This window comes from Pelophylax lessonae, assembly GCF_965119305.1.
Source record: "Pelophylax lessonae genome assembly, chromosome: 6".
Taxonomy (NCBI): domain Eukaryota; kingdom Metazoa; phylum Chordata; class Amphibia; order Anura; family Ranidae; genus Pelophylax; species Pelophylax lessonae.
This window is the reverse complement of record NC_138773.1, coordinates 229,805,456-229,828,964: the sequence shown is the minus strand read 5'-3', so window position 1 is coordinate 229,828,964 and position 23,509 is coordinate 229,805,456. Positions and strand designations below refer to the sequence as shown.

General features: G+C 44.0%; 1 protein-coding gene across 1 annotated transcript in view; it reads right to left on the bottom strand.

Moving 5' to 3' along the window:
* Positions 1–224: 224 nt before the first annotated feature.
* TRAF3IP1 (TRAF3 interacting protein 1) overlaps positions 225–23,509 on the bottom strand; it is a 107,864-nt gene continuing 84,579 nt past the window's right edge. The window contains exons 14-15 of the mRNA XM_082260884.1: positions 17,385–17,608; positions 225–737 (exon numbers count right to left, since the gene is read on the bottom strand). Coding sequence (XP_082117010.1) covers positions 572–737; positions 17,385–17,608 — 390 coding nt within the window. The 3' untranslated portion in view covers positions 225–571. The remainder of the gene's footprint in view (positions 738–17,384; positions 17,609–23,509) is intronic.

The following is a 23,509-nucleotide window of genomic DNA, read 5'->3' as shown; positions in this document are numbered from 1 at the left end:
TGCATGGGCACTGACCGCTCACCATCCCCAGAAATAAGTATAGCGTGGAATCGGAGGGTGTACAGTGGTAGTTCACCGTTTATTTTTTTTCTGAAAAGGTGAACACTAAGCACCATTCCTTAACTGGTGCTATAAGGTATTGGTAATGGTTACACAGTTATTCCATCATGATCCATATTCGCATAATGCAAGCACTACATGAATCTTTGACTTCTAAACTAGACCATATAAGACCAAAACATTGCATATTCTCAACAGAATATGCACTGATCAAAAGACAACTGATTTCTCCAGAGGAACCACTAAAGAAGCAGCCCTTTGAATAAAAGACTGGCCCCTCCAGCAAGAGAGTAGGATATTCACTTATGAAGCTCAGCCAATGACTAGCATTGCTCTGTAAAGCAGGAGCTGCTTCCTGGAAAAAAAAAAAAAAAGCACAAACCTTCAACGGAATGTTTACAATACACGCACCCTGAACAGCAACTGAATAAATAGGTTTTAAGTACTGGACCTAGAGAAGAAAGTAATTTGTGCCACAGAGATATGGACTGTCAGTATATCACTGCATAATTCAGTCTCTATTAGAGCCACTCATGCTCTGAACCATCTTCTGGATTTTCTCTTCATTCCGTAGTATGTTTCCTTTCACTGTGCAGATCCTATCACGTTGTTCTTTGATAAGTTGCTCAAGCTCGACAAGTTCAGCCTTGAGAGGTTCCACAGCTGAGTCAGTGATGCTGATGAAAAATAAAATAACATGGTCACATGCATATGTAAAGATGTAACTGTAGCCTTAAAAATGTGTACATTTTACACATACACAAATCATTAGCCGATATGCATCCTCTTGCAGTTCTCAAAAAGTGTGCTTAGCTGTAAAGATTAACTCTTTTACTCTAGAAAAGCTGGTCAACCTCTATCTCTATGTAGGTTAAAGTATATGTCAATCAAAAAAAAAAAGTTTGCATAAAAATGGATTTTTGTAAAATCTTACCGTAAAATCCTTTTCTCTTAAGCTCATTGACAGAGGTAGTCCTCGTTGATACTAACAACTCGGGTTATGCTGCCCTCTACAGGAGTAGGACTAGACCGGAAAGAAAACATTCTGGCCACACCTTAGGGGCAGTCCCAGAGGGTATATCCTCTCTCTCTCTGCTACAGCAAATCAGTTATGTCACAAAGCAGTGTTTAGAGAATTTAACCCAACCCAACTCAAAACAGAGGGGCGGGTACTACGTCTGTCAATGAGCTTAAGAGAAAAGGATTTTACGGTAAGATTTTACAAAAATCCATTTTTCTCTGTCGCTCATTGACAGACGTAGTCCTCGTTGATACTAACAACTCGGGACGTCCCAAAGCAGTACCACAAATGAGGGGTGGGAAAATGTAAATCAAAAATCCAATCTAGAAGGCCCAACCGGTGCCAACTAGAAGTTCTCAAGGCTCATCAATCAAAGATGAGACTCAACAGAAATTCCAACAGAAAAAAACCCTTGAGGTAGACCACCGGTCTCCTCAAATTGCGGCCTGCAAAACCTTGCGGCCAAATGAGGCATCCGCCGATGCCATCACATCAATTTTATAAAATTTTGTAAAAGGTATGTACCGACGACCAGGTGGCCGCCTTACATACCTGGACCACTGACGCCTGATGGCGGAAGGCCCAGGAAGTACTGAGCGCTCGAGTGGAGTGCGCCTTAACAGGGAACGGAGGATTCCGACCCCTAATAGAATAAGCCTGTACCACCGTCTGTCTAATCCATTTGGAGATAGTCGCGGCAGATGCAGGCAACCCCTTTCTGGGGCCATCCGTGATCACAAAAAGTGAATCCGTTTTACGGAACGATTCCATAGCCTTCAGGTATACCCTGATTGCCCGAACCACATCCAAGGAATGCAACGCATGTTCCCGATGATGATTGGGCTGAGGACACAAGGAAGGTAGCACAATATCTTCATTCAGATGAAAGTCTGAAACCACCTTTGGAAGAAAGGATGGCTTCGGATGAAGAACTACCTTATCCCTATGAACCACTAAATATGGGGACTGGCATGATAATGCGGCCAGTTCTGACACCCTGCGTGCAGAAGTGATAGCCACCAAGAAGGCCACCTTCTGGGATAAAGTAAGCAAGGGAATCTCCCTGATGTTTTCAAAGGGAGGTTTCTGCAGAACTGACAAAACCAAATTAAGATCCCAGGGCGGTAAGGGCGCGCGGACTGGTGGAGCCAGGTGCCGCACCCCCTGAATGAAATTCCGCACCAAGGAATGAGTAGCCAAGGGCTTCTGAAAGAAGATTGCTAATGCTGAAACCTGACCCTTGATGGTGCTCAAGGATAGTTTCTGCTCAACCCCCTTTTGCAGAAAAGCCAATATTCGGGTCACCGAATAGGTACGTGGAGGAAATCCCAAAGATTCGCACCACGCGATATAAGTCTTCCATGTGCGATAATAGACCTTGCTGGAAGTCGCTTTCCTTGCCTTAGAGTAGGAATAACTGAAGCTGACAACCCTCTGCCCTTCGGTACTTGGGTCTCAATGGCCAGGCCATTAAAATCAGCGACTGTAAAGCACAATGGAAGATCGGTCCTTGAGACCGCAGACCCTCCCTGAGAGGAAGTTCCCAAGGAGCGTTCGCGACTAGCATGTCCAAGTCGGCCTGACCGGCTTGACGAGGCTAGCTTAGAATTTCCAGGATAACTGGGGTTCCCTCCATCTCCATCCTGCGGAGAAATCTCAGCAGCAATCTGAGAGGAGGGAATACCTCTAATAGCTGACACTGCCTTAACAGGCCGTTCAGCGCGTCTGCTGTGTCCGCTGGAGGATCGTGGGCGCGCGTTACCAATCTCCGCGCCTCCGGGATGCTCTGAAGAAGACACAGATGGTGAAATCCTTGGTGATTGACCTAAGTCATCACCCTGATATTGCCTGACTGGATCCGAACCAGGCTGCCCTAGAGCTACCTGGCCCAGGCAATCCGACAAAGTCTGATCGTTCTCTGTTCCCACACATTTATCCGACACCTGATTCCTATCAGGAGTGATGATTTCTCCTGGTTGAACATTGGAGACCGAAGTCACCTGGCTAGAGGCTCCTTGGTCTGTCTGCTCAACCGGATCCGATTCCTGTGGGGAACTGAGACTAATCTTTGGAAAAGGTAAAGAAAATGATCTGTTCAGGGAACGGTAACTATCGCTCCCTGTAGTACTTAAATGTTGGAAGGGAAGAATCGCACCGGTAGCAGTGATCGATGCTCGATCTAGTGCTCTGAATACCGGTGAAGACGTTCCCCCACCCTCAAGCCAGGTGGGGGCGCACCTTCAGGCTGTGTAAGCCTTAGCTTCAGGTTTGGCTGAGTCGGTCTTTTGTTTGTCCGACCAGCGCTTCTTGAACCCTCCTAGAGGGGTTTTGCCCTTCCCGCTTGCTCCAGCAGAGCGAACGAACCCTTTATGGGCGGCAAAGAAAGGTCCACGCTTGTTACGAGGTGCTTTAGCTTTAGCAGCCTGTGGCAAAAAAGTGCTTTTGCCCCCAGTGGCATCCTTAATGATCTCATCTAGGGTGGCCCCAAATAGGCGATTCCCCTGAAAGGGGAGATTCGCCAAGGTCTTTTTGGAACCTAGGTCCGCTGACCAGCATTTTAACCACAGCACACGTCTGAGGATTACCGCTGACATAGATGCATGCCCTAATAGGGGGGTGGCATCCAAGGCTGCGTCACAGACAAACTGTAGTCCTTGTATAATCTGTTCCATCAAATCAGATGTTGCCTGGGGGATACCTTTCCCCTTCAGGTACTGGCGCACCAATCTCGCCCATTCCGTTAATGTTTGAGAAACTAGACCAATGACAATTACTGGTCTAAAGGCTGACCCTATCAGGGAAAAGATAGTGCGGGACTCCACTTCTACCTTCCGATCCACCGAATCCTTAAAGGACGAAGCGTCCTCCACCGGAATAACCGTGGCTTTATTCAGTCTGGAAATAGGTGGATCCACCACTGGTGGTACCGTCCATTTCTTAATGAGGGATTCCTCAAACGGATAGCGTCTAGCAATGCGATTGGAAATAGTAAAGGTACGCTTTGAATGATCCCATTCCTCTTTAATCTTATTACCAAAACACTTGGGTAAAGGAAAAACCTTCACCGTCTTGGTGGGTTTGCTAGTACCAAAGGGAAATTCCATTTCAGTTGCCTCTGCCGGTAAAACCTCAAGTCTTAAGGTTTCCCGAACCGCCACAACTAGTGCGTCCACCAATGCTTCTTCTTGTGCTATGGCGGAAGCATGAACGTCCTCCTCACTGTCTGAGGGAACTTTACCTGAGACAACAGCCCCTGCAGAGGGACCTGCAGCTGCAATGACCATCTCAGAATCTGAATCTGAAGTCTCAGATGATATAGGGGTAGGCGGGGGTCGCTTTCTTGACCCCCGTTCCTGACAGGCCGTCTCCACCCGAGCCACCAAAGACTCCAAAACTGCTGTAAATGCATCCATACTCTGTGCACTGGCGGGTCCCGCGACCCCCTCGAGGGAAACAGGTGGGGGTACCTGTGTGGCAGGGTCCATGACAATTCCAGATACTAACCGAAAAAAATCAATTGCCAACAAAAATAAAACTTTTTTTTCTTTTTTTTCTTTTCAGACCCCCAGCGCCACAATGCCCCTCAGTGTTACCTGCTTAGGGACCCCTACAGAGCGAGAGAGAGAGAGAGAGATAGACCCCAAGGCTCACCACTTGATGCTCAGAGTTTCAAATGCAACCTGTTACAGCACTGTCTAGAACAGACAGGAAGTCTTTTGGCTGGCTTCCCGGGAAAAAAAGGAGGCGGCTCCGCCCCTCTGCACGCCTTCCGGCGCCTCCCCTAGCTCCACGAGGTGTTTGGGTCACCTCAAACATGGCCGCCCCCATGCTGGAGACATGAGGCTACGCCAATATGGCGGCCTCGTGCGATCTGCCAGACAATGGCGGCGGCCTGTACAGGATAACGGCGTGTCTGGCGGCCTGCGGGAGTATCTCGGCCCCACAAACCTTTACCCTAAATGGTGATCAGCCTGGCCGGCGGTACCAGACCCTGGCGGGTCGTATGCGGTCCGTGGGCCGTCGGAAGGCATCTGCCTTTGCTGGAGGAATGCGATCTGGACTGCAGTATACATGTATAGACATCGCCCTGTGAACACTTCTGACAGGTAGGATACCTTATACTATCACAGTAATATTCTAGTACTGCCACTGACTTCAGTCATCTTTACAGTTTTGAAATGACATTAGATTGTCAGCTCCCAAATCAAGCCTCCTGGTTTCTTGTTCACAAAAATCACACTCAAATAGGGGGATCTGTGACATGTTATAGGATAGAGGGGAGACCCATCCTTACCATTTCAGAGAGGGGCCCGCGTTCACCACAAACCCGTCAGAGGGAAAAGGGGGAACATACTACTCACCATACCGGAACCAGGCGGGCGCCAACTCCTGACAGTACCCCTCTCCACCGGGGTGGGAGGGTTGTCGACCAATACGGACGCCGTGACTCATGGTCATTGCCGTTTAAGCGAGACGTTTAACTCGCAGGGTCAGTCCCCGTCCAGTGGGACTATGTCGCGGCCAACCCAGCGCGGAGCTATGGCCTGCACGCGCTCGTAGGCTGAACTGGGGTGACCACTGGATCTCAACATCCAGCCCGTCGCCCAGTTCCAGCTTTCTTGCTTGAAGATCTCACAGGAACACTGGAGAAAAAAGCTGTCTAAAAAATCTTTCTAAGAAAAAAATCCTGCCAGGACCGAAGATCCTAGCAAGGCATCTAGGTCCTTACTCCTAACTAGACAGAAAAAAACTGATTTGCTGTAGCAGAGAGAGAGAGGATATACCCTCTGGGACTGCCCCTAAGGTGTGGCCAGAATGTTTTCTTTCCTGTCTAGTCCTACTCCTGTAGAGGGCAGCATAACCCGAGTTGTTAGTATCAACGAGGACTACGTCTGTCAATGAGCGACAGAGAAAGTCTATTTTTTGGAATCTATTGAAAGTGGGAGTAAACTCCCGTGCATGAATTTTACCTATCGGTAAGCCGATAGGTACTGTAAATATCTCCTAAACCTGCCCTATTTAGAGATATTTACTGTAGATGCAGCTGGTGACATCACTGGCGCATACGCTCTGAAGGAACAGCTACCCGTGTCAGTCATTCCTTCAAAATCCTGTGACGTAAACAGCGGCTCCCGCACACATGCACGGGAGTGACGTCATCACGGCTCTGGCACTCCCACAGCCAGAGTCCATGAACCCAGAAGGAAGACTGGGTGAAGATGGAAGTGCCTTCCGTGGTGACAGCATGCTGCTGGAGGGCTTCATTTCAAGGTAAGTTTCACATAATGTGCTATGACATTTCCTTGTCGATTTAAATAAATTAATAAAAAGTGGTTTACTACCACTTGAAGAACACAGAAACTCAGATATGGTTGCTATACTGGTGCCTACAAAAGGTTTGGACACAAGCAAACAGAAAACATTTTTAGCCAGTCCCCATGTAACCCCTGCGCTTCCCAGAATGCTTCAGCTTTGTGGAAAAGCAGCATCAAGGGCAAAAGGAAAAAAACACAGAGGGGTGGGCCTGTTTCCCTTAGGGACTCCAAGAAAAAGATTTTACAGCAAGTCCAACTGAGGGGTGGACAGCAGTCACTGACCAGCTCAAAAGAAGAGACTGGTGACTGTAAGCAACTCAAAACGAAGTACTAATGTCCGCATCTGAACCAGATTATGGGAAGCCCCTGCAAGACAGGGAAAATGCAAACAAACAAGGAAAGGCTTGGATCAAGACCAGGATAGAGAAGCCAGAATTCAAATGACTCCATCTAAAAGAACACTGAGCCAGCAACAGGTGGACTCACTGAACCAAAACAGGTGGAACACCATAACTACTTGATTAAAGCTGATGTTTGTTTATTTATTTATTTTTTTCATTAGTTATTGTATGCGTCTTGGTATGTATACAATCACCTGTAAGTGTCTGCTTTAATTAAAAGTCTTTCTGCAGTTGCTCCTTCAAAGCCATTTAAAACACTAAGGGCTCTTTCACACGGGCGGTCCGATCAGATCTGCCTGTCAGTTTTTTAGGCGGATCTGATCGGATCCTCCATGCAGCTCTATGGGGCAGCGGGTGTCAGCGGAGACACCTCCGCTGACACCCGCTGCCATCCGCATCCGATCCTGTGCTGAAATCTGGACGGATGGAAACCCTATTTTTCCATCCGTTCAGTAATCGGAGCGGAGCGGATCTGATGAGAGCGGACAAGCGGTCCGCTCTCCTCCGATCCCCCATAGAGGGCAGCGGGTGCTGAGACACCTCCCTCTCCGCTCTGCAAGCGGAGACGGAGCTGTCATCCGCCCGGCTCAGCGGGGATCGCGGATCGATCCCCGCTGAGCAACACGGATCCGCCTGCGGAGGCGGACCGTGTGAAAGAGCCCTAACGGAAGCTGCTGCTACTCGCCCACCCCCTCTTCATTCATAGAACTCCCCTTACTACTATTACACAATGCATCAAATTCTGTGAATGGGCAGGAAGAGTTGAATGACAGCATCCCTTCCTCCCATTCTCAAAACTAATGCACAAGAAAAGAGGCTACCTAGCCAGACAACCAATCTTGCTTAGAGAGATAACCAAAGAGTTTTAGACTCTTCAGCGTAGAAGCCCATAAGAATTGCAAAGTGACCAGAGACAGGTAGAGAGATCACAGGTACAACCCCACAAAGTAAGCCTGATTGTAAGGAGTAGGGGGCATGAGAGGCACCTCTACAAGCATAGGCAGGGGTGAAAGGTATATTGCAACCGCAGACTGATGGTAGGTGGCAACAGAAAAAAAGGAGGATGAACAGAAAAACATCAATTTTAGCCCCTGGGGTGTCTCTTGGGCCCAACAAAAGAACTCTGGAGAACCTGCCTAGCAAGAGTGGGGACTGAGAAGAACCAATAGCTACTGTATATATGTATCAGTTGTGGATATTTTTTAACTGATTCATGACAAATGTTCCCATACAAGTGTATTAATATCTCTCACCCACAGGTGATTTAGTGAGCTTTGTAAAGACGGCTGCCTCATATCCAATTGACCATGTGGTTGCGGGTTGAAGTGCAACCATGTGTTGCTGACCTCACTCACAAAATGACCTGCGAGTGGTCAAGAGGTTACATCCTGTGTGTGGTCTCTGGTACACAGGACTATAAAAAGAGCCCATAGCATGAGGAATAGACTGTTTTTTGGAGCTGTGGAAAGACCAAGCATGCAGCCAGGATTTCTTATTGTCCTGTTCCTCCAGCTATCCAGTGTAAGCTCTTGACATTCAACTACCAGATTGAAGAATTATTTGACCTTTCTTTGGGATATTTGGAATAGGAGTGTATGTTTGAGTCTTGTTAATGGTTATGGTAATGTTTATGTGTAAGAAGCTTTATGTATTTTGATGTCCAGTAAAGTTTTGTTTTATGCTTTTTATCAAAACTGCTCTTGGGGTGTCTGTTCATTTAAAATATTCACTGGATATTTTAGTGGCTGTCCAGTATACCTTCATTATATATTTTGTTGTTCTCACATTTGATACAATAAAGAAAGGGGAGAACATCCTGAAAGAGTTCTCCCATCTACCAACACACCCCTGACAGAGGATAAGGGGTGAATTTCCTGACTGTTGATGAAGGGTCCAATGGGCACATAGAGTGTGATCTTTTTAGCAAGGGTTTTGGCTGAACAGCCTTGACAGCTGGTGACCAGTAGCTACAAATGAAAGAAACCTGCAAGGTCCTATTCTGTCAAGTCTAGTACGTGTCAGACCCTTCTATAGGAAGTTATGTGCAAGGATCCAAAAAATTGACTCTCTCTGGCTGGAGGAGGTTGTCACCCACAATGGGGGGGGGGGGGGGGGGGAGGGTCACTAGGGTGAACACATGGAGGTTGCAGATGTGTTTGAAGGATGCTCAAGAGCCAGGTCCATGTTTGGAAATCAGACCGCCAGAGCCAGTCCTGGTCAAACCTTTAGGTCAGGAATTCTTTCTGGAGAGGCAGGATGCTGAGCGGTACCAAGTACCACAAGTGGAGAACAGAACCCAATGACAGATTATCCTTCTGATAAAAGTAGCGAGTGTCTGGAGTACAACCCCAAAACCCGCATCATTTGGACAGTGGAAAGGGGTTCCAGGATGTAAGGAACCCAGGAGAAATGGGAAGTTGCATTTTGTGCGTAAAAGATCATGACGAACCATTAAAAAGGGTGCCAGAGACAAGGGGTTAGCCTGTGGGCTAAAAGGGGTGTCCTCTGCACCCAAATGCCGGAGAGACAAATCACCCCATGATCTGTCTGGATGCACAATTATCCCCCACTTAGAGAATTGTGAATGCACCTTCACACAACTACAAAAATACGACTAAAACACCACAAATCAGCTCATTAAAAACCTCTCTTTGCGCATACAATAATTTATTTTAAAACCGCTCCTACTTCTATTAATTTCTCAATATTCACAATTTTCTTTGGCCTCTAGTGACCGGAACCATTATGGAAGCTCCCTGAAGACTTATTAATCAGCATCCATAACAGTTCTGTTCACTAGTTGGGTTTTTAAATATGTTAGTCTGCTGTAAACAAACCAGCCCATCAAATCACAAACAAATGCAATAAATAGAGTATCTTCCTGGCTTGCCATCCTTTTCCTTAAGACGTCTGGTGTATGATGAAACAAGAAGAGATGGAACTTCTGATCTGATGTCAGATCCACCGTTTGAAGCACACACTGGCCTAATTACCCTCCATTCACCATACCGGTATCCTGATCACCACCATACGCTATACCAGCGCCCCGATCCCCGCCATACGCCATACCAGCATCAGGATCCCCGCCATAACCCATACCAGCGTCCCAAACCCCACCAGAATTTCATCACTGCCGGTTCTTTGTTTACCTGGCTGTTACTGATCTGTGTCTGATCGCTGCATTGGAGGGCAGATCTCTCCATAAAGAGGACCTGTTACAGGCTAGCTGTCACAAGGGATGTTGTTCGTACCAATCAAGTTTATAAACCCAACCAAAAGGGGAAGTTCCAGTTTAAGGCCTCCTCTCCTGTTCCTCTGACATTTAGCAGTTTGCTTTTTTTGAGGGGGGGGGGGGGGTTTGACAGGTACCCGCTCCCACTTCCGCTTGGATCGTCTAGGTATTCTGAGCAGAAGAGTTCCCCCCCCCCCCCCCAGCGCTGTGGGACAATTTACAATGCACATCGCAGCTCCTGCATGCACAGTGGGCACCAGGCTCTAAAGCTGCAAGCTGTCACAGCCGGATGCCCACAGTTAAGATGCCAGCCCTGGAACACGGTCCCTGGCCCCCCTCAGGTGAGGACAGCACTGGATCCTGGTACGTGTCTGAAAATTAAGTCAGAAGCTACAGTTTTTTGTAACTGCTAACTTTTAAATTTTCAGAAAACTGCCTGGGGCCCCTCTTTAACCAGTTCTGGACCGGAAGGATTTGCCCCCTTAATGACCAGGCCATTTTTGCGATTCGGCACTGCGTTACTTTAACCGACAATTGCGCAGTCGAGCAACGCTGTACCTAAATAAAATTGATGTCCTTGTTTTCCCACAAATAGAGCTTTCTTTTGGCGGTACCGTGTTTCCCCGAAAATAAGCCTGGGTCTTATAATAATTTTGGCACCAAAAGACACAGTAGGGCTTATTTTCGGGTAGGGCTTATATTGCAGTCCTCACCGAAAATAACAGTAGGTCTTATTTTCGGGGAAACCCAGTATTTGATCACCTGTGCGATTTTTATTTTTTGCGCTATAAAAAAAGAGCGTCAATTCTGAAAAAAAAAAAATTATATATATACATATACACACACACACACACACACACACACACACACACTGTGTATATATATATATATATATATATATATATATATATATATATATATATATATATATATAGTTTTCACTTTCTGCTATATAACATTCCCAAAAAAGAAATAATTTTAAATCAAAATTTTTTCATCCTTTTAGGCCACATTGTATTCTGCTTACATATTTTTGGTAAAAAAAAATTCCAATAAGTGTATTTTGATTGGTTTTAGCAAAAGTTATCACGTCTATAAACTAGGGTAAAGATTTATGTCACTTACATTTATTTTATATTTTTTTACTAGTAATGGCAGCGATCTGCCATTTTTAGTGGGACTGCGACATTGCGGCGGACAGATTGGACCCCTAACTGACATTTTGGACACTTTTGGGGGAACCAGTGACATTACTACAGTAATCCATGCTAAAAATATGCACGGTTACTGTAATAATGACACTGGCAGGGCAGGGGTTAACCTAGGTGGGATGAAAGGGTTAATTGTGAGCCTAGTGGAGTGTTTTCTTACTGTGGGGGGAGGGGTTTGTGAAATGATCATAGAGATCTGTGTTCCTATATAGAAGGATCACAGGCACTCTGTGATCATTTCAGAGAGAACATCGGTCAGCTGTGTTTACAACAGCTGACCGTCGTCCTCTCTCAGCGGTCGCAGGTGCCACCGGTCCAGTGGATCAGCATCCCTGCTGCCTAATAAGGGAAGGAGAGTGCCGCCGCGTGCTCGCCCCCAGGAGCGCCATACAGGTTCGCGCAGCCAAGCCCGCCTGCCGCAGTACATATGCGTGGGGAGGTCAGCAAGTGGTTATTTATTATTATGCAGGTTTTATATAGCGCCAACAGTTTGCGCAGCGCTTTACAATATGAGGGAAGACAATACAGTTACAATACAATTCAATACAGGAGGAATTAGAGGGCCCTGCTCGTTAGAGCTTACAATCTAGAAGGGAGGGTCAAGTGAAACAAAAGGCAATAACTGTGGGGGATAAGCTGATGGAGAAAATGGAAGTACAGTTGTTAGGTGTGGGTAGGATAGGCTTCTCTTTATAGGTGGGTTTTCAGTGATCATCTAAAACCTAATAGAGTAGGAGATAATCGGATAGATTGGGGTAAGGAGTTTCATAGGATTGGAGAGGCTCTGGAAAAGTCCTGGAGGCGAGTATGGGAGGAGGTGAAGGGGAGCTAGAGAGCAGGAGGTTTTGAGAGGAACAAAGAGAGCGATTAGGTTGGTATTTTGAGACTCGGCTAGTGATGTAGCTGGGCGCTAAATGGTGTTCACTAAATGGCTAAAGTGGTTAAGGTGCTTCTTTGATGTCAGGCCTCTCTGTGTGGCTAGGTTGTGAAAAATTCTCACACGTGGTGTTGTTTTGGGAGTATACATTTTCATTCCTACATTTTTCAAAAATTTGCGTAAAGATATCACATTTTTAAAAGACTCATTGGGATTGATTCACAAAAACTAGAGAGTGCAAAACCTGGTGCAGCTCTGCATAGAAACCAATCAGCTTCCTGGTTCTTTTGTCAAAGCTTAATTGAACAAGCTGATTGGCTACCATACAAAGCTGAATCAAATTTTGCATTCTCCAATTTTAGTTAAGCAACCACATTATGTCGTTTAGAAAATATTTTGGAGTGTTTGCTTTCCAAAATGGGGTCTTTTTTTTGGGTGTTTCCATTGTCCGAAGCCTCCAAAATTGTTATAGGTAGTCAGAAAATTAGATGCATAATTTATGCCCCTAGAATGCTTGAAGGTGCTCCTTGAATTTCGGGCCGGTCTATGCTTCTAAAGTCTGAAACATGTGGTATCCCCGTACACACGAGCCATAGAAGAAGGGTATAATTGCAAAATCGCTTGTTAAAAAGCTTGTGTGAGAAATAGCTTGTTAAAATGATAACTGTGAAAGAAAATGTATTAAATACCTTGGACTGTCTACTTTCCAAAAAGGGGTAATTTGGGGGTATTTGTACTGGCCAGACATTTTAGGGTCTCAAGAAATGAGATAGGCAGTCAGTACACATCGGGACTGATTAATTTTAAAATATATATCCCCTAGTTTATAGACTCTAACTTTCACACAAACTAAATAATAATATACACAGTTTTAGGTTATTTTTAATCAAAAAAGTAGATGAATACATTTTGGCCTAAATTCATGAAGAAAGAATATTTATTTGCAAAAAAAGTTTTTTTTTTTTTTTCCAAATGTTATGCATTTTTTGTTTATATAGCAAAAAAAAAAAAACCCAGTGGTGATTAAATACCACCAAAAGAAAGAGATGTCTTAAAAAATGATACAAATTTCATATGGGTACTTGAGTTGGTTAATAAAGAAGTATACAATGATGGGATCTCTGGCCTGTGTTTCCTTTTTTAGTAAGAAAATTAAGGCGCACTGCAAGGCTACTGGGGACCATTCATCTGTGTTTCCTGTGGCGGTTGGAGGAGGATTTTAGAGAGACCTGTTCTGCTATAGAGCGCTGTTTGACCCAATTGTTTAATTATAGGAGCTCACAAAGTTCCAGTGAGTGAATGGAGGAACACGTGAGTAGTGTTGAAGAGCTGGCACGTTTTTTGATCACAAAAAGTCGACACTTTGAATGTGGACATTGTTGACACTTTTTATTCAAATCTGTAAAGAGAAGCGCACGCAACCTCGGGCAATAACGCTTTAATAAAGGACAACAACACAGTACATTGGAATTGCACTCACACTTTTCCTTTAAGACAATCGCTTTACAGCATTCCAACAGGAGCTACTCGCTCCTCCCGTCCCTCCAGATGGTGACTCTGCGGTCTCCTCATTCGCGGCTGCCGCCGCTGTTTCCCCGCTCTCCTTCACTTCCTGTGTTGCCTGGTCACCGGATGCCGGTTCTAGTGCGCCTGCGCACTATACCAACGTAATCTACGGCGCCTCAGGAGAGCCTCAGCCAAAGCCGGAGCCACAAGTTGTACGGAGCTGCGAGGTGGGAGATTCAAGACACGGGTGCACTGCCTCTGCTGTTACTACGGACAACGCGTTTCGGAGGCGGAGCCTCCTTCCTGAGGGGACCTGAGGAAGGAGGCTCCGCCTCCGAAACGCGTTGTCCGTAGTAACAGCAGAGGCAGTGCACCCGTGTCTTGAATCTCCCACCTCGCAGCTCCGTACAACTTGTGGCTCCGGCTTTGGCTGAGGCTCTCCTGAGGCGCCGTAGATTACGTTGGTATAGTGCGCAGGCCCACTAGAACCGGCATCCGGTGACCAGGCAACACAGGAAGTGAAGGAGAGCGGGGAAACAGCGGCGGCAGCCGCGAATGAGGAGACCGCAGAGTCACCATCTGGAGGGACGGGAGGAGCGAGTAGCTCCTGTTGGAATGCTGTAAAGCGATTGTCTTAAAGGAAAAGTGTGAGTGCAATTCCAATGTACTGTGTTGTTGTCCTTTATTAAAGCGTTATTGCCCGAGGTTGCGTGCGCTTCTCTTTACAGATTTGAATTGTTTTGATCCGCCCCCCCCCCAGTGGAGTGAGAGAGGAGCAGCAGCAACCAGGACATTTCAGCTATAAAACATACAAACAAAGGAGGTGAATACATGGACAGCGCCATGGGCTGGTGAAGTACTCCTCTTTGTACTTGTTGTATATCAGCATGTGCAGGATCTGTCCTTCTTGATTGACACTTTTTATGCACTTTTTGGACACAGCATAATAATATTGACATTTGCATACTTTGTCATTTGTGAGGAGCACCTTACATTTGACTTTATGTAAGCACTTAAAGCACATTATTTTGCAATGGAGTTGTCTAGGCATTTTAAATAAATTAACGCTAAATAATAATAAAGTCTGAACATTGTGCACATTTCTTTATAATACGAAGAAGGGGTACAGCTAAAATCTACATTTCTTAAATTTTTTGTTTCTTTAGTTCATGTAGTTTTTTTAGTCATAGATATCAGCGCAGGTTTATTTTAATCAAATATTTTTTAGTCTCTTCTCCTGAAGGTATGGAGAATCAATACCTTGCCACGATGAATGATGGGATAGAGGAAAAGGAGTTATTTGAAGAATGGTATCGGTTTTTCAACCAATGAAAATTCCTACGAGTAATCATACAGAGGAGAAAATACAGTACAAACTAGTATAAGGGACTTGAAAATATTGATTTTGAAAGAAAAACTGGCCCCATTCATTGAAACAAATGAATACAAAGAAAGATCCAAACTGCTACAGGAATTTTTAACTAAAGTAGATGTGGATACAAAAATTAAAACCATTTTGGAGAGACACCACATATTACAAAAATGAAAGGTGAATAAATGGCAGCAAGATAATGAGGTGTTTGCCTCAAAAGAATCTTCCATGGTAAAAGAAATTATTTTGCAAGAAATCAATAACACAAGTGTGGAATGGCAGCAAGTTGGCACAGGAAAGGAAAAAAGAATGGAACACAGTAACCAGCCGCCGCCCAAAAAAAAATTATAAGCAAAGGGATTTAATGGAACCCCCAATATTTGGTCATAGTCTAAGACAACCAAATAATGGGGGCGCCAACTATCAAGCAAGAGGTGACCAATTTGGAGGTCCAACCATGCCTGTAAGGGAAAGAGTTAGAGAGCATATGGGACATAGGTATGGAGGTAGTCAGATATACCCACAACAGGGGGGTGGATGCAGTTTAAATATATAAGTGGAATGTATTTTGGTGGAGTGCCAAAGGATGTAGAAAATTTTAGGCAGTAGAGCCTGATCCAGGCTTAGCATCAAGCTTTGGTCAATGGGATCAAGGGTTCTAAGCTCAGTTGTAGACACTGAAATTGATATTTAAGCAAACTAACTTGCTGTAGGGGGAAGTGAAATCTGTTCAGCAATAAAAGGAAAATTGGTCAATCGGTAATAGCTTGTACTTGATCCAGTTCATTTTGCAATCCCCAACAGGTTGCAAAAACTCACTGATTGGGTGGCGGATAATTCAATCACAGAATGATATCATCCACGTAAAAACGTATTTTTATTTAAATTCTTCCATAGTAAGACCCTGAAAAAAAACATCTTGTCTAATCTGGATAGCCAGTGGTTCCACCACCAAGGTAAATAAAAGTGGGGATATAGGGCATCCTTGCTTCCACCTCCAAAAGGCTTTTCAGAGGGGGTCAACTGGCCTGGGCTGAGCAGGAGCAAGGCTCTAAAGACCTGCGAGTACCTACTGCCAAAGAAGAAATAGCAGAGATTCCCCCAGAACTGCTATGCTAAGGCAGAAGACACCTTGGCCCCCCATGGCCTTCCTAATTATCATGTCAAGTGCAGGTGAGAAGAGACAATGATCCTAGGAATGTCCCAAGTAGGTATTTATGTAGATATGTTCCCTGCCAGGTTTGCTTGTCTTTTAAGAATGGGCTCACGTGTTGTGGTTTGTAGTGCTATGCCTGATCTATTCCCCTATGTCTATGTACTAGTTTAGCTTGCTTGGCCCTATTTGTGAAAAGGACAGGCAACCTCTTGTTCCATGTCCCACAGCATCCAATCTAAGCCTGGTCATTTCCAGGGCACCTGTGTCACTCCACCCACTGGATGACAATGCTTAGTGCCTCAGCCTTGGCGGCGGCAGGAAATTAGAAAAGCATTAATCCGTGCGAACAGTGAGGTAGCTCTCGATGCTTCTGCCAAACGAGCCTTACTCACAAAGGGAGTCTTAAAATTACACACTTGGGGCTGTGCCATGGCTCTGAACATGGAAAGTGTCTTATGGCTAACTACATTTAGGTCTGGAAAAGCACCACAATTCAGAGCCCAGTGACTAAAGGTCACATTCCAGGCTAGCCCTGCACGTCCCGCCAGCTGTGTCCGGGTACAAATTCCAAAGCATGGCTAAGAAAACACAAAACCAAAGAAATGCTATATAGAGACCAGCTAAAACAGCTATGTAAGCAATGAATCTTGGTTGAAGCCACAGAGGAGAGGAAATATCTAAAAAGTTACTGTGCTGAAAAAAAGTACTGCATGCAAAAACTATTTTCAGTGTACACCACCGCAATGCAGTGGTGTTAACCTGGGCACACGGGAGACAAGACATTTTGGCTTGTCATGCAGTGGAACTGCACTGAAATATCTGCCCAACGCAGTCCCACCACATGTTGTGTAAATCTAACTTTAGACAATTCTAAGCAGAGTTGAAGAAAAGCCAAGAAAACTCCTAGGGCACTAGCAAAAAACAGACGCATGCTGTGTAGAAGAGGGGTTATTATGGGTGCTTGCAATTTTTCTTTTTGTCAGTGTCCACACCTCCGGTACTGTAGGGAGCAGTACAACTAAATTGTATCCGAATTCCTGTGTCCCCAATAGACGAGAAAAACTTTTTTGTTTTGTGGAAACGTTACGGAAAAGGGTCAGCACCTCCCAGCAATTGGCGCACAACATTCAATGCAACTAAACTCATTATTTGTATAACTACCAAGAATCATATAGTGTATGACTCGCATTAGAACTGAACATATATAGTATAGCAAAGGAGTATAATAAATACCTCTGCTCCCTTAGCAGGACCTCTGCGTGTTCACTGTTTTCTTTTCTCCACATTTGCAACTCATTCTTCATTGTGTCCATGTCCTCCTGGATATAATCCATAATTTTGCCGAGTGGCAGAGCACTGCGACACACTATCTGGATGGAGCTCCTGAGCTTTTCAATCTCCTTTGTCACCATATCCTTTTCCTTCTTTCTTCCATTATCAGTCAAGAGGGCCTTACCCTGAAAATAATTTAAAATAGCTGAAAGATTTTCTGAAACAAACTATTTCAGGCATTTTATGAGAAAACCTTTAATGCTGAGCTCCATCTTTATTTTCATAGCCTATGAAAGTTATGCTGCATTTTTCTACACAATACAACAAAATGGTGTGAACCAACAGTTTTCTATGTGCCCTGTTCAACCCACACATGTGCAGTGGTGTGCAAAAAAACACAGTTTAACAGACATGGTGTGAACAAGTCCTCAGACCTGCACAGTTGAACAGGCTCCTCTCTTGTACTTAAATTACTCACTCTAAATAATCTATAACATGCCTCATTTCCTGGCTGGAGAATGTCCAGCATCATCTAGTGCTTTCCTCCCCAGCTGTACCACCCCTGATCCCTTCTCTTCATTTACTGTGTTTCAGTCTTTTCAATCATGAGAGCGAAGCATTGCATGTAAGTGTTACCTATGCAAATACAGTCTGTCAAGGCACATATCAAGGCATTTTTATATTTGCATAACTTTTCCCAAGAGCCAGCCCACTGTTTGCATTAAAGCTGGGAGGTTTTGACAGAAGTGCTGAGGCAGGGTACTTGTAATGCCCTCGAGAAACTATGTACAGCACCATGCTGGCCCCTTACTCCGCCAATGATCTTGCCTGCATTGCATAAAGAAGCACCAAGATTCAGTTATAACATCACTGGGTCTAAAATAAGACATGTAATCAAAACAGAGAGGTTCTATTTAAAAAAATTAATTAGAATGATGAAGAGAAACCAAGATCTCTTGTCCCCCCTCAGTCCCCTCTTTATAGTTGCCTAAACCCTAATCCAAATCCAGCGATGTGCTCAAGAGGAGAAGCTCTCCCGGGTTTCTACCTCCCCACTGCCACTTGCTCCCCCGGTTTTTAATCCCAGCCAGTGGGGAGGGAGAAGAGGAGCATGAATGCCCTTAGGACAAGCAGCTTGCTATGGGGGCATTCTGCAGGGGGAAGGTGCCAGCAGCGCAGGCAGAGAACTCAAGGAGAGGAGGATCGGGGCTGCCCTGAGAGTCAGGGATAGTGCTAAGGATCTATCTTGGGTGCTGCTTTGCACATGTGAAGACAAGAAATAAGCTGAAAGGAGGAGAGAGATGTGTACCTTCAGAGGCTGGTAGCAAGGACACCAACCTAGCTGTTCTGTATAGTAGAGCTTTGTAAACTAGAGGTGCACCGAACGGAAATTTTCATGCCGAAGCCGAAACCAAAAATGCAGAATGAACTTGGCCAAAAACCGAAACCAAAAATGACAGTTTTTAAAATATATTTATACAAAGATGTATTATATTCAACTTTTTTTACTAAAGAAGATGTACAGCCAAAGCTTATTTGGCTGTACATCTCTAATTGAGTCACATGAACTATAAAAACAAACCGTAACATCAAAATCGTGGTAAAATCACCACAAAATTGCGTGCCTTTTTGGCGTAATTTTCAGCACCTTTTTCTCTTTTCTGCAACATATCGATAACACCATTTTCAGCCGATATGTTTCGGCTGAAATTTCAGAGAATCTCTACTGTAAACCTTAGGACTATATGGGCAGAAATAGAAATCCTTTAGTGGAAAAAAATATTCCCATACATAGATTTCAATGATGCATTTAGAAGTTTACCTGGAACTCTGCTTTAACAAGGTTAAAGTTTCTCCAAATGTGGTTAAAGGTTATGAAAAAAATGTTCTGGTCACAAATAAATTATCCTCCACGTATTCAATATGTGAAGTTGAACAATAATAAAAAAAAAAAGAAAATGGAAACAATAGATTTCTTAACCACTCTAATGGCTGCCACCATGAACAAGTTAATGATTTAACACAAGTCTTAATGCCGAGAAGCTCACACAATTTCGACGGTCAGCATTTCTACACAAGAACAGATGCATGCTCAACCTGTAAAATGGTGATTTAGCTAAAACAGCTGCTAAGATTGCTGCTTGGAAAATGTTCCTTAGAGAGCACCTGCCTTCTAAATTGTTAATTAGCCTATTTGGTTGCAATATAAACCACAAAAAACGCAAAACACATTTAGACTTTGCTCTTCATGTCAGTTTTATTGTCTGCCTACTGCTATATGATCCACAGTAGACTGAATTTAAAAAGTAACTAGTCTGAGGTCTTCAGGTTTTTAGACAAATCAAGTGGACCTATCTTACAGTGTTGCCCTGTAGAAAAGGCTGAAAATAAGAAGTAAGCACACTCATCTGGCTCTTCTCCAAATGGTAACTCTATTATTCAGCCATAAAATTAAGTAATACAACAGAAAAACAGTAATTCTCCAAGCACTTGGGTGCAGTGCTAAAGGTAAGGGCGGTGTTGATAGCGTCTAGGTTCTTGCTCCCTCTCAGGACCATGGGCATCCACATAAACTAGAAAAAAAAAAAAAAAACGAGAAGGGCGCTCCGACCTAGAGCAATATCATAAATCGTTTATTGAAGAATAAAAAAAGATCGTCATACAGCATACTCACAAACACATGCTGTAAATACACATATAAAATCCTGATGCAGTCAGGTGAGGTCCAGGACAAGGATACTGTCAGTGCTGCAGACTCTTCAATAAATGTTTTACGATATTGCACTAGGTCGGTGCGCCCTTCTCTTGTTTTTGTTTTAAAATTATGTAATGTGGATGGCACAGTAAAGGAAGAGGGAGCCATACTTGTGTGGGGATTTTCACGATAATCAGAATAAACATTGAGTACATTCATTTCATTAGGGCCTAAGAAAAAAGATCATTTGAATTACCTAAATATAAATCAAAAAAATCATGGGATTAACTAAAAAATGGCAGCTCTTGAACATTTATGTGCTTTGAATGCACCAAAGATGTGAATCCCTACATTCCATTGTTTTTACAATTAGACCCCCTATGTAATGTTCCAGACAGGTGCAGGCACACAGCATGGGTATCAACACAATCTAAAAGTTCCTTAGAGCATGATAATAGTTGTAAAAGCCTCTGCAAACATGGGAACAAAGATGAGTAATAAATACCACGTTTAAAAGGCTATAAACAGTAGAAGTCTGAACATAAGAGTTTCTGCAGTATATTATAAGGTAAAACATCCAAAAAGCTCCTGGTTGTTTTAGCTTACATGAGGAAACACTTGAGTAGCACTTTTTTTCATAGCAAAAAAAGGGGACTCCTTTTTTTTAGGAGGACAGTGAAGGCAATCGGTCACAAAGATCGTGGTCGCCAAACAGTAAGTTGTTTCCCGGGCTTGGGTTTGGCACATCGCAGATCAGATGGACAGACTATTGAGTGGGACTGGGGAAGACCCAGCTGTCATGGTACACGTTGGCATCAGTGACTAAATAAGAGGAAGGTAGAGAGTCCTTAAAAAATGATTTCAGGGACTTAAGGAATAGATTGAAGAGAAGGACCTCCAAAGTAGTATTCTCAGAAACACTACCTGTGCCTCGAGCCACACCGGAGAGGCAGAAGGAGCTTAGGGAACTAAACAAGTGGCTAAGGAACTGGTGTAGGAAGGAGGGGTTTGGGTTTCTGGAGAACTGGGCTGACTTCTCTGTCGGTTTGTGGATTTTTAGTAAGGATGGGCTGCACCTTCATGGGGGGTGCAGCTCTATCGGGAAGAAAAATGGTCAAAAAGTTGGAGAGGCTTTTAAACTAAGTGTTTTTCAGAGGAAGCGACAGCCAGCAGTGAGCAATGGACAGAGGGTAATAGTAGAGCCAGTAGTGATAATATAGCCGTAACATCTAATCCCGGGGTAAAAAAGGAGTGGACAATTCAAAAACAAAGCCTGGGAAAACATAACGAGAAAATAATATGCACTCATACAACACAGAGGCGTATACACAAATGCCAGGAGACTAGCTAACAAAATGGAGGAACTATAGCCGATATTGCACTAAGAGGACTTGGGGGGAATAACAAACTTGGTTTGGTAGCTTACACGACTGGCTGGCAAAAAGTCAGCAGTATTCCTTGTAGAAGAGGGGGAGGGGTGTGTCTATATATTAAAAATGATGTAAGGGTGGTAGAGAGGAGTGACATTGTGAATAGGACAAGGAGGAAGGTGGAATCCATGTGGGTAGAACTCCAAAGAGAATAAATAAATGGGAAATAAATAGTGGGGGTATGTTACAGGCCCCCCTAACCTGAAGGGGGAGGAGGAGCTGGACCTCCTATCACAGTTAGAAATGGCAGCGAGGCAAGGAAATATAATCACAGTTGGGGACTTCAATTATCCCAAAATGGACTGGGCAGAAGGGACAGCGTACTCATAAAAGGCCCGTCATTTCATGAATGTCTTCCAGGACAACTTTAGGTCTCAATAAGTGGATTCCCCCGACTAGGAAGAATGCATAGTAGATTTATTTATTACGAATGATCCAAGCATGATCTCAGATGTGGCAATATGGGGCAACTTGGGATCTAGCGACTACAGGATGATCACATTTAGCGTAAACGATAGGAAAAGGAGGCATGAGGCTAGCACAAGAACTCTAAATTTCAAAAGAGCAAACTTTTCTGAACAGTGCTCAATACCACAAGACATCAAATGGGACCAAATCCTAGAAACATTGAACATGAAAGAAAGATGAGAATGCTTTGGGAACATATTAAAACAAAGGTATCATAGTGTATTCCAAAGGTCACTAAATAGAGCGAAGGTAAAACTGGGATGGCTAAACCGTAACAGAAAAAGTCTTATTAAAGATAAAAAGGTGGAGGGGGCATTGTCAGCATTCCAGCACTACCAGAAATGCAATAAAAGTGTAAGAAGTAATTCAGGAAGGCTAGAAAAAAAAAAAATATATAAAAAAACTACGAGATACACATAGCCGAGGAGGGTAAAAAAAAAAATCCCAAGGAACAGTAAAAAACGCGAAATTAGAACACATTGCCCACATAAAAGACTATAATGGGAGGATGGTTACAGATGACACAGAGAAGGCAACTGTACTAAATGCTTTCTTCTCCTCAGATTTTACACAGGTAAAGGAGGGGTATACCAACCTTGACAGGATTGTTAATAACACATCCCAGGACATACCCTTGTAGCTAACAGAGGCCAGAGTCAAGGAAAAACTACATAGGCTTAACACAAATAAATCACCAGGACCAGATGACTTACACCCGAGAGTCCTTAAGAACTCAGTCAGGTTAAAGCTAGACCATTATTTCTAATCTTTGCGGAGAGCATACCGACAGGAATTGCACCAGCAGATTTGAGAAAAGCCAATATGGTACCATATTCAAAAAAGGGCAGAGACCTATTCCTGGAAACTACAGGCCAGTTGTCAGCCTAACATCAATAAGGGTAAATTATACCCATTTAAATAGGTAAATTATTGGAGGGGATGATAAGGGACTATATACAAGAAATTGCTGAAGAAAACAGTTTAATTATAAGTAATCAGCATGGGTTTAGAAGGCATCGTTGTTGCCAGACCTTTAACATTCTATGTGAGCTGCCATCTAGAGAGGGGGAGGCCTGTAGATATTTTACAGAAAGACCTGAATGAAATAATGAAGTGGGCAACTATATGGCAAACGAGGTTTAATGTAGAGAAATGTAACGTAATGCACTTGGAGGCTAAAAACAAATGCAAACTTCTCACTAAGGGGAGAACCTCTGGGTGAATCAAGGATGGAGAAAGATCTGGGGGTCCTAGTGGAAGACAGACTGAGCAATAGCTTGCAATGTCAAGCTGCAGCTATCAAAGCCGGCAGAATATTAGCATGCATAAAAAAGGGGATATACTCCAGAGATAAAACTATAATCCTGCCACTTTTTAAAACTATGGTTAGGCCACATCTGGGGTATTCCATACAGTTCTGGCCACCAGACCTGGAGCTGGAGAGAGTCCAAAGAAGGGCAACTAAATTAATAAGGGGATTGGAGGACCTAAAT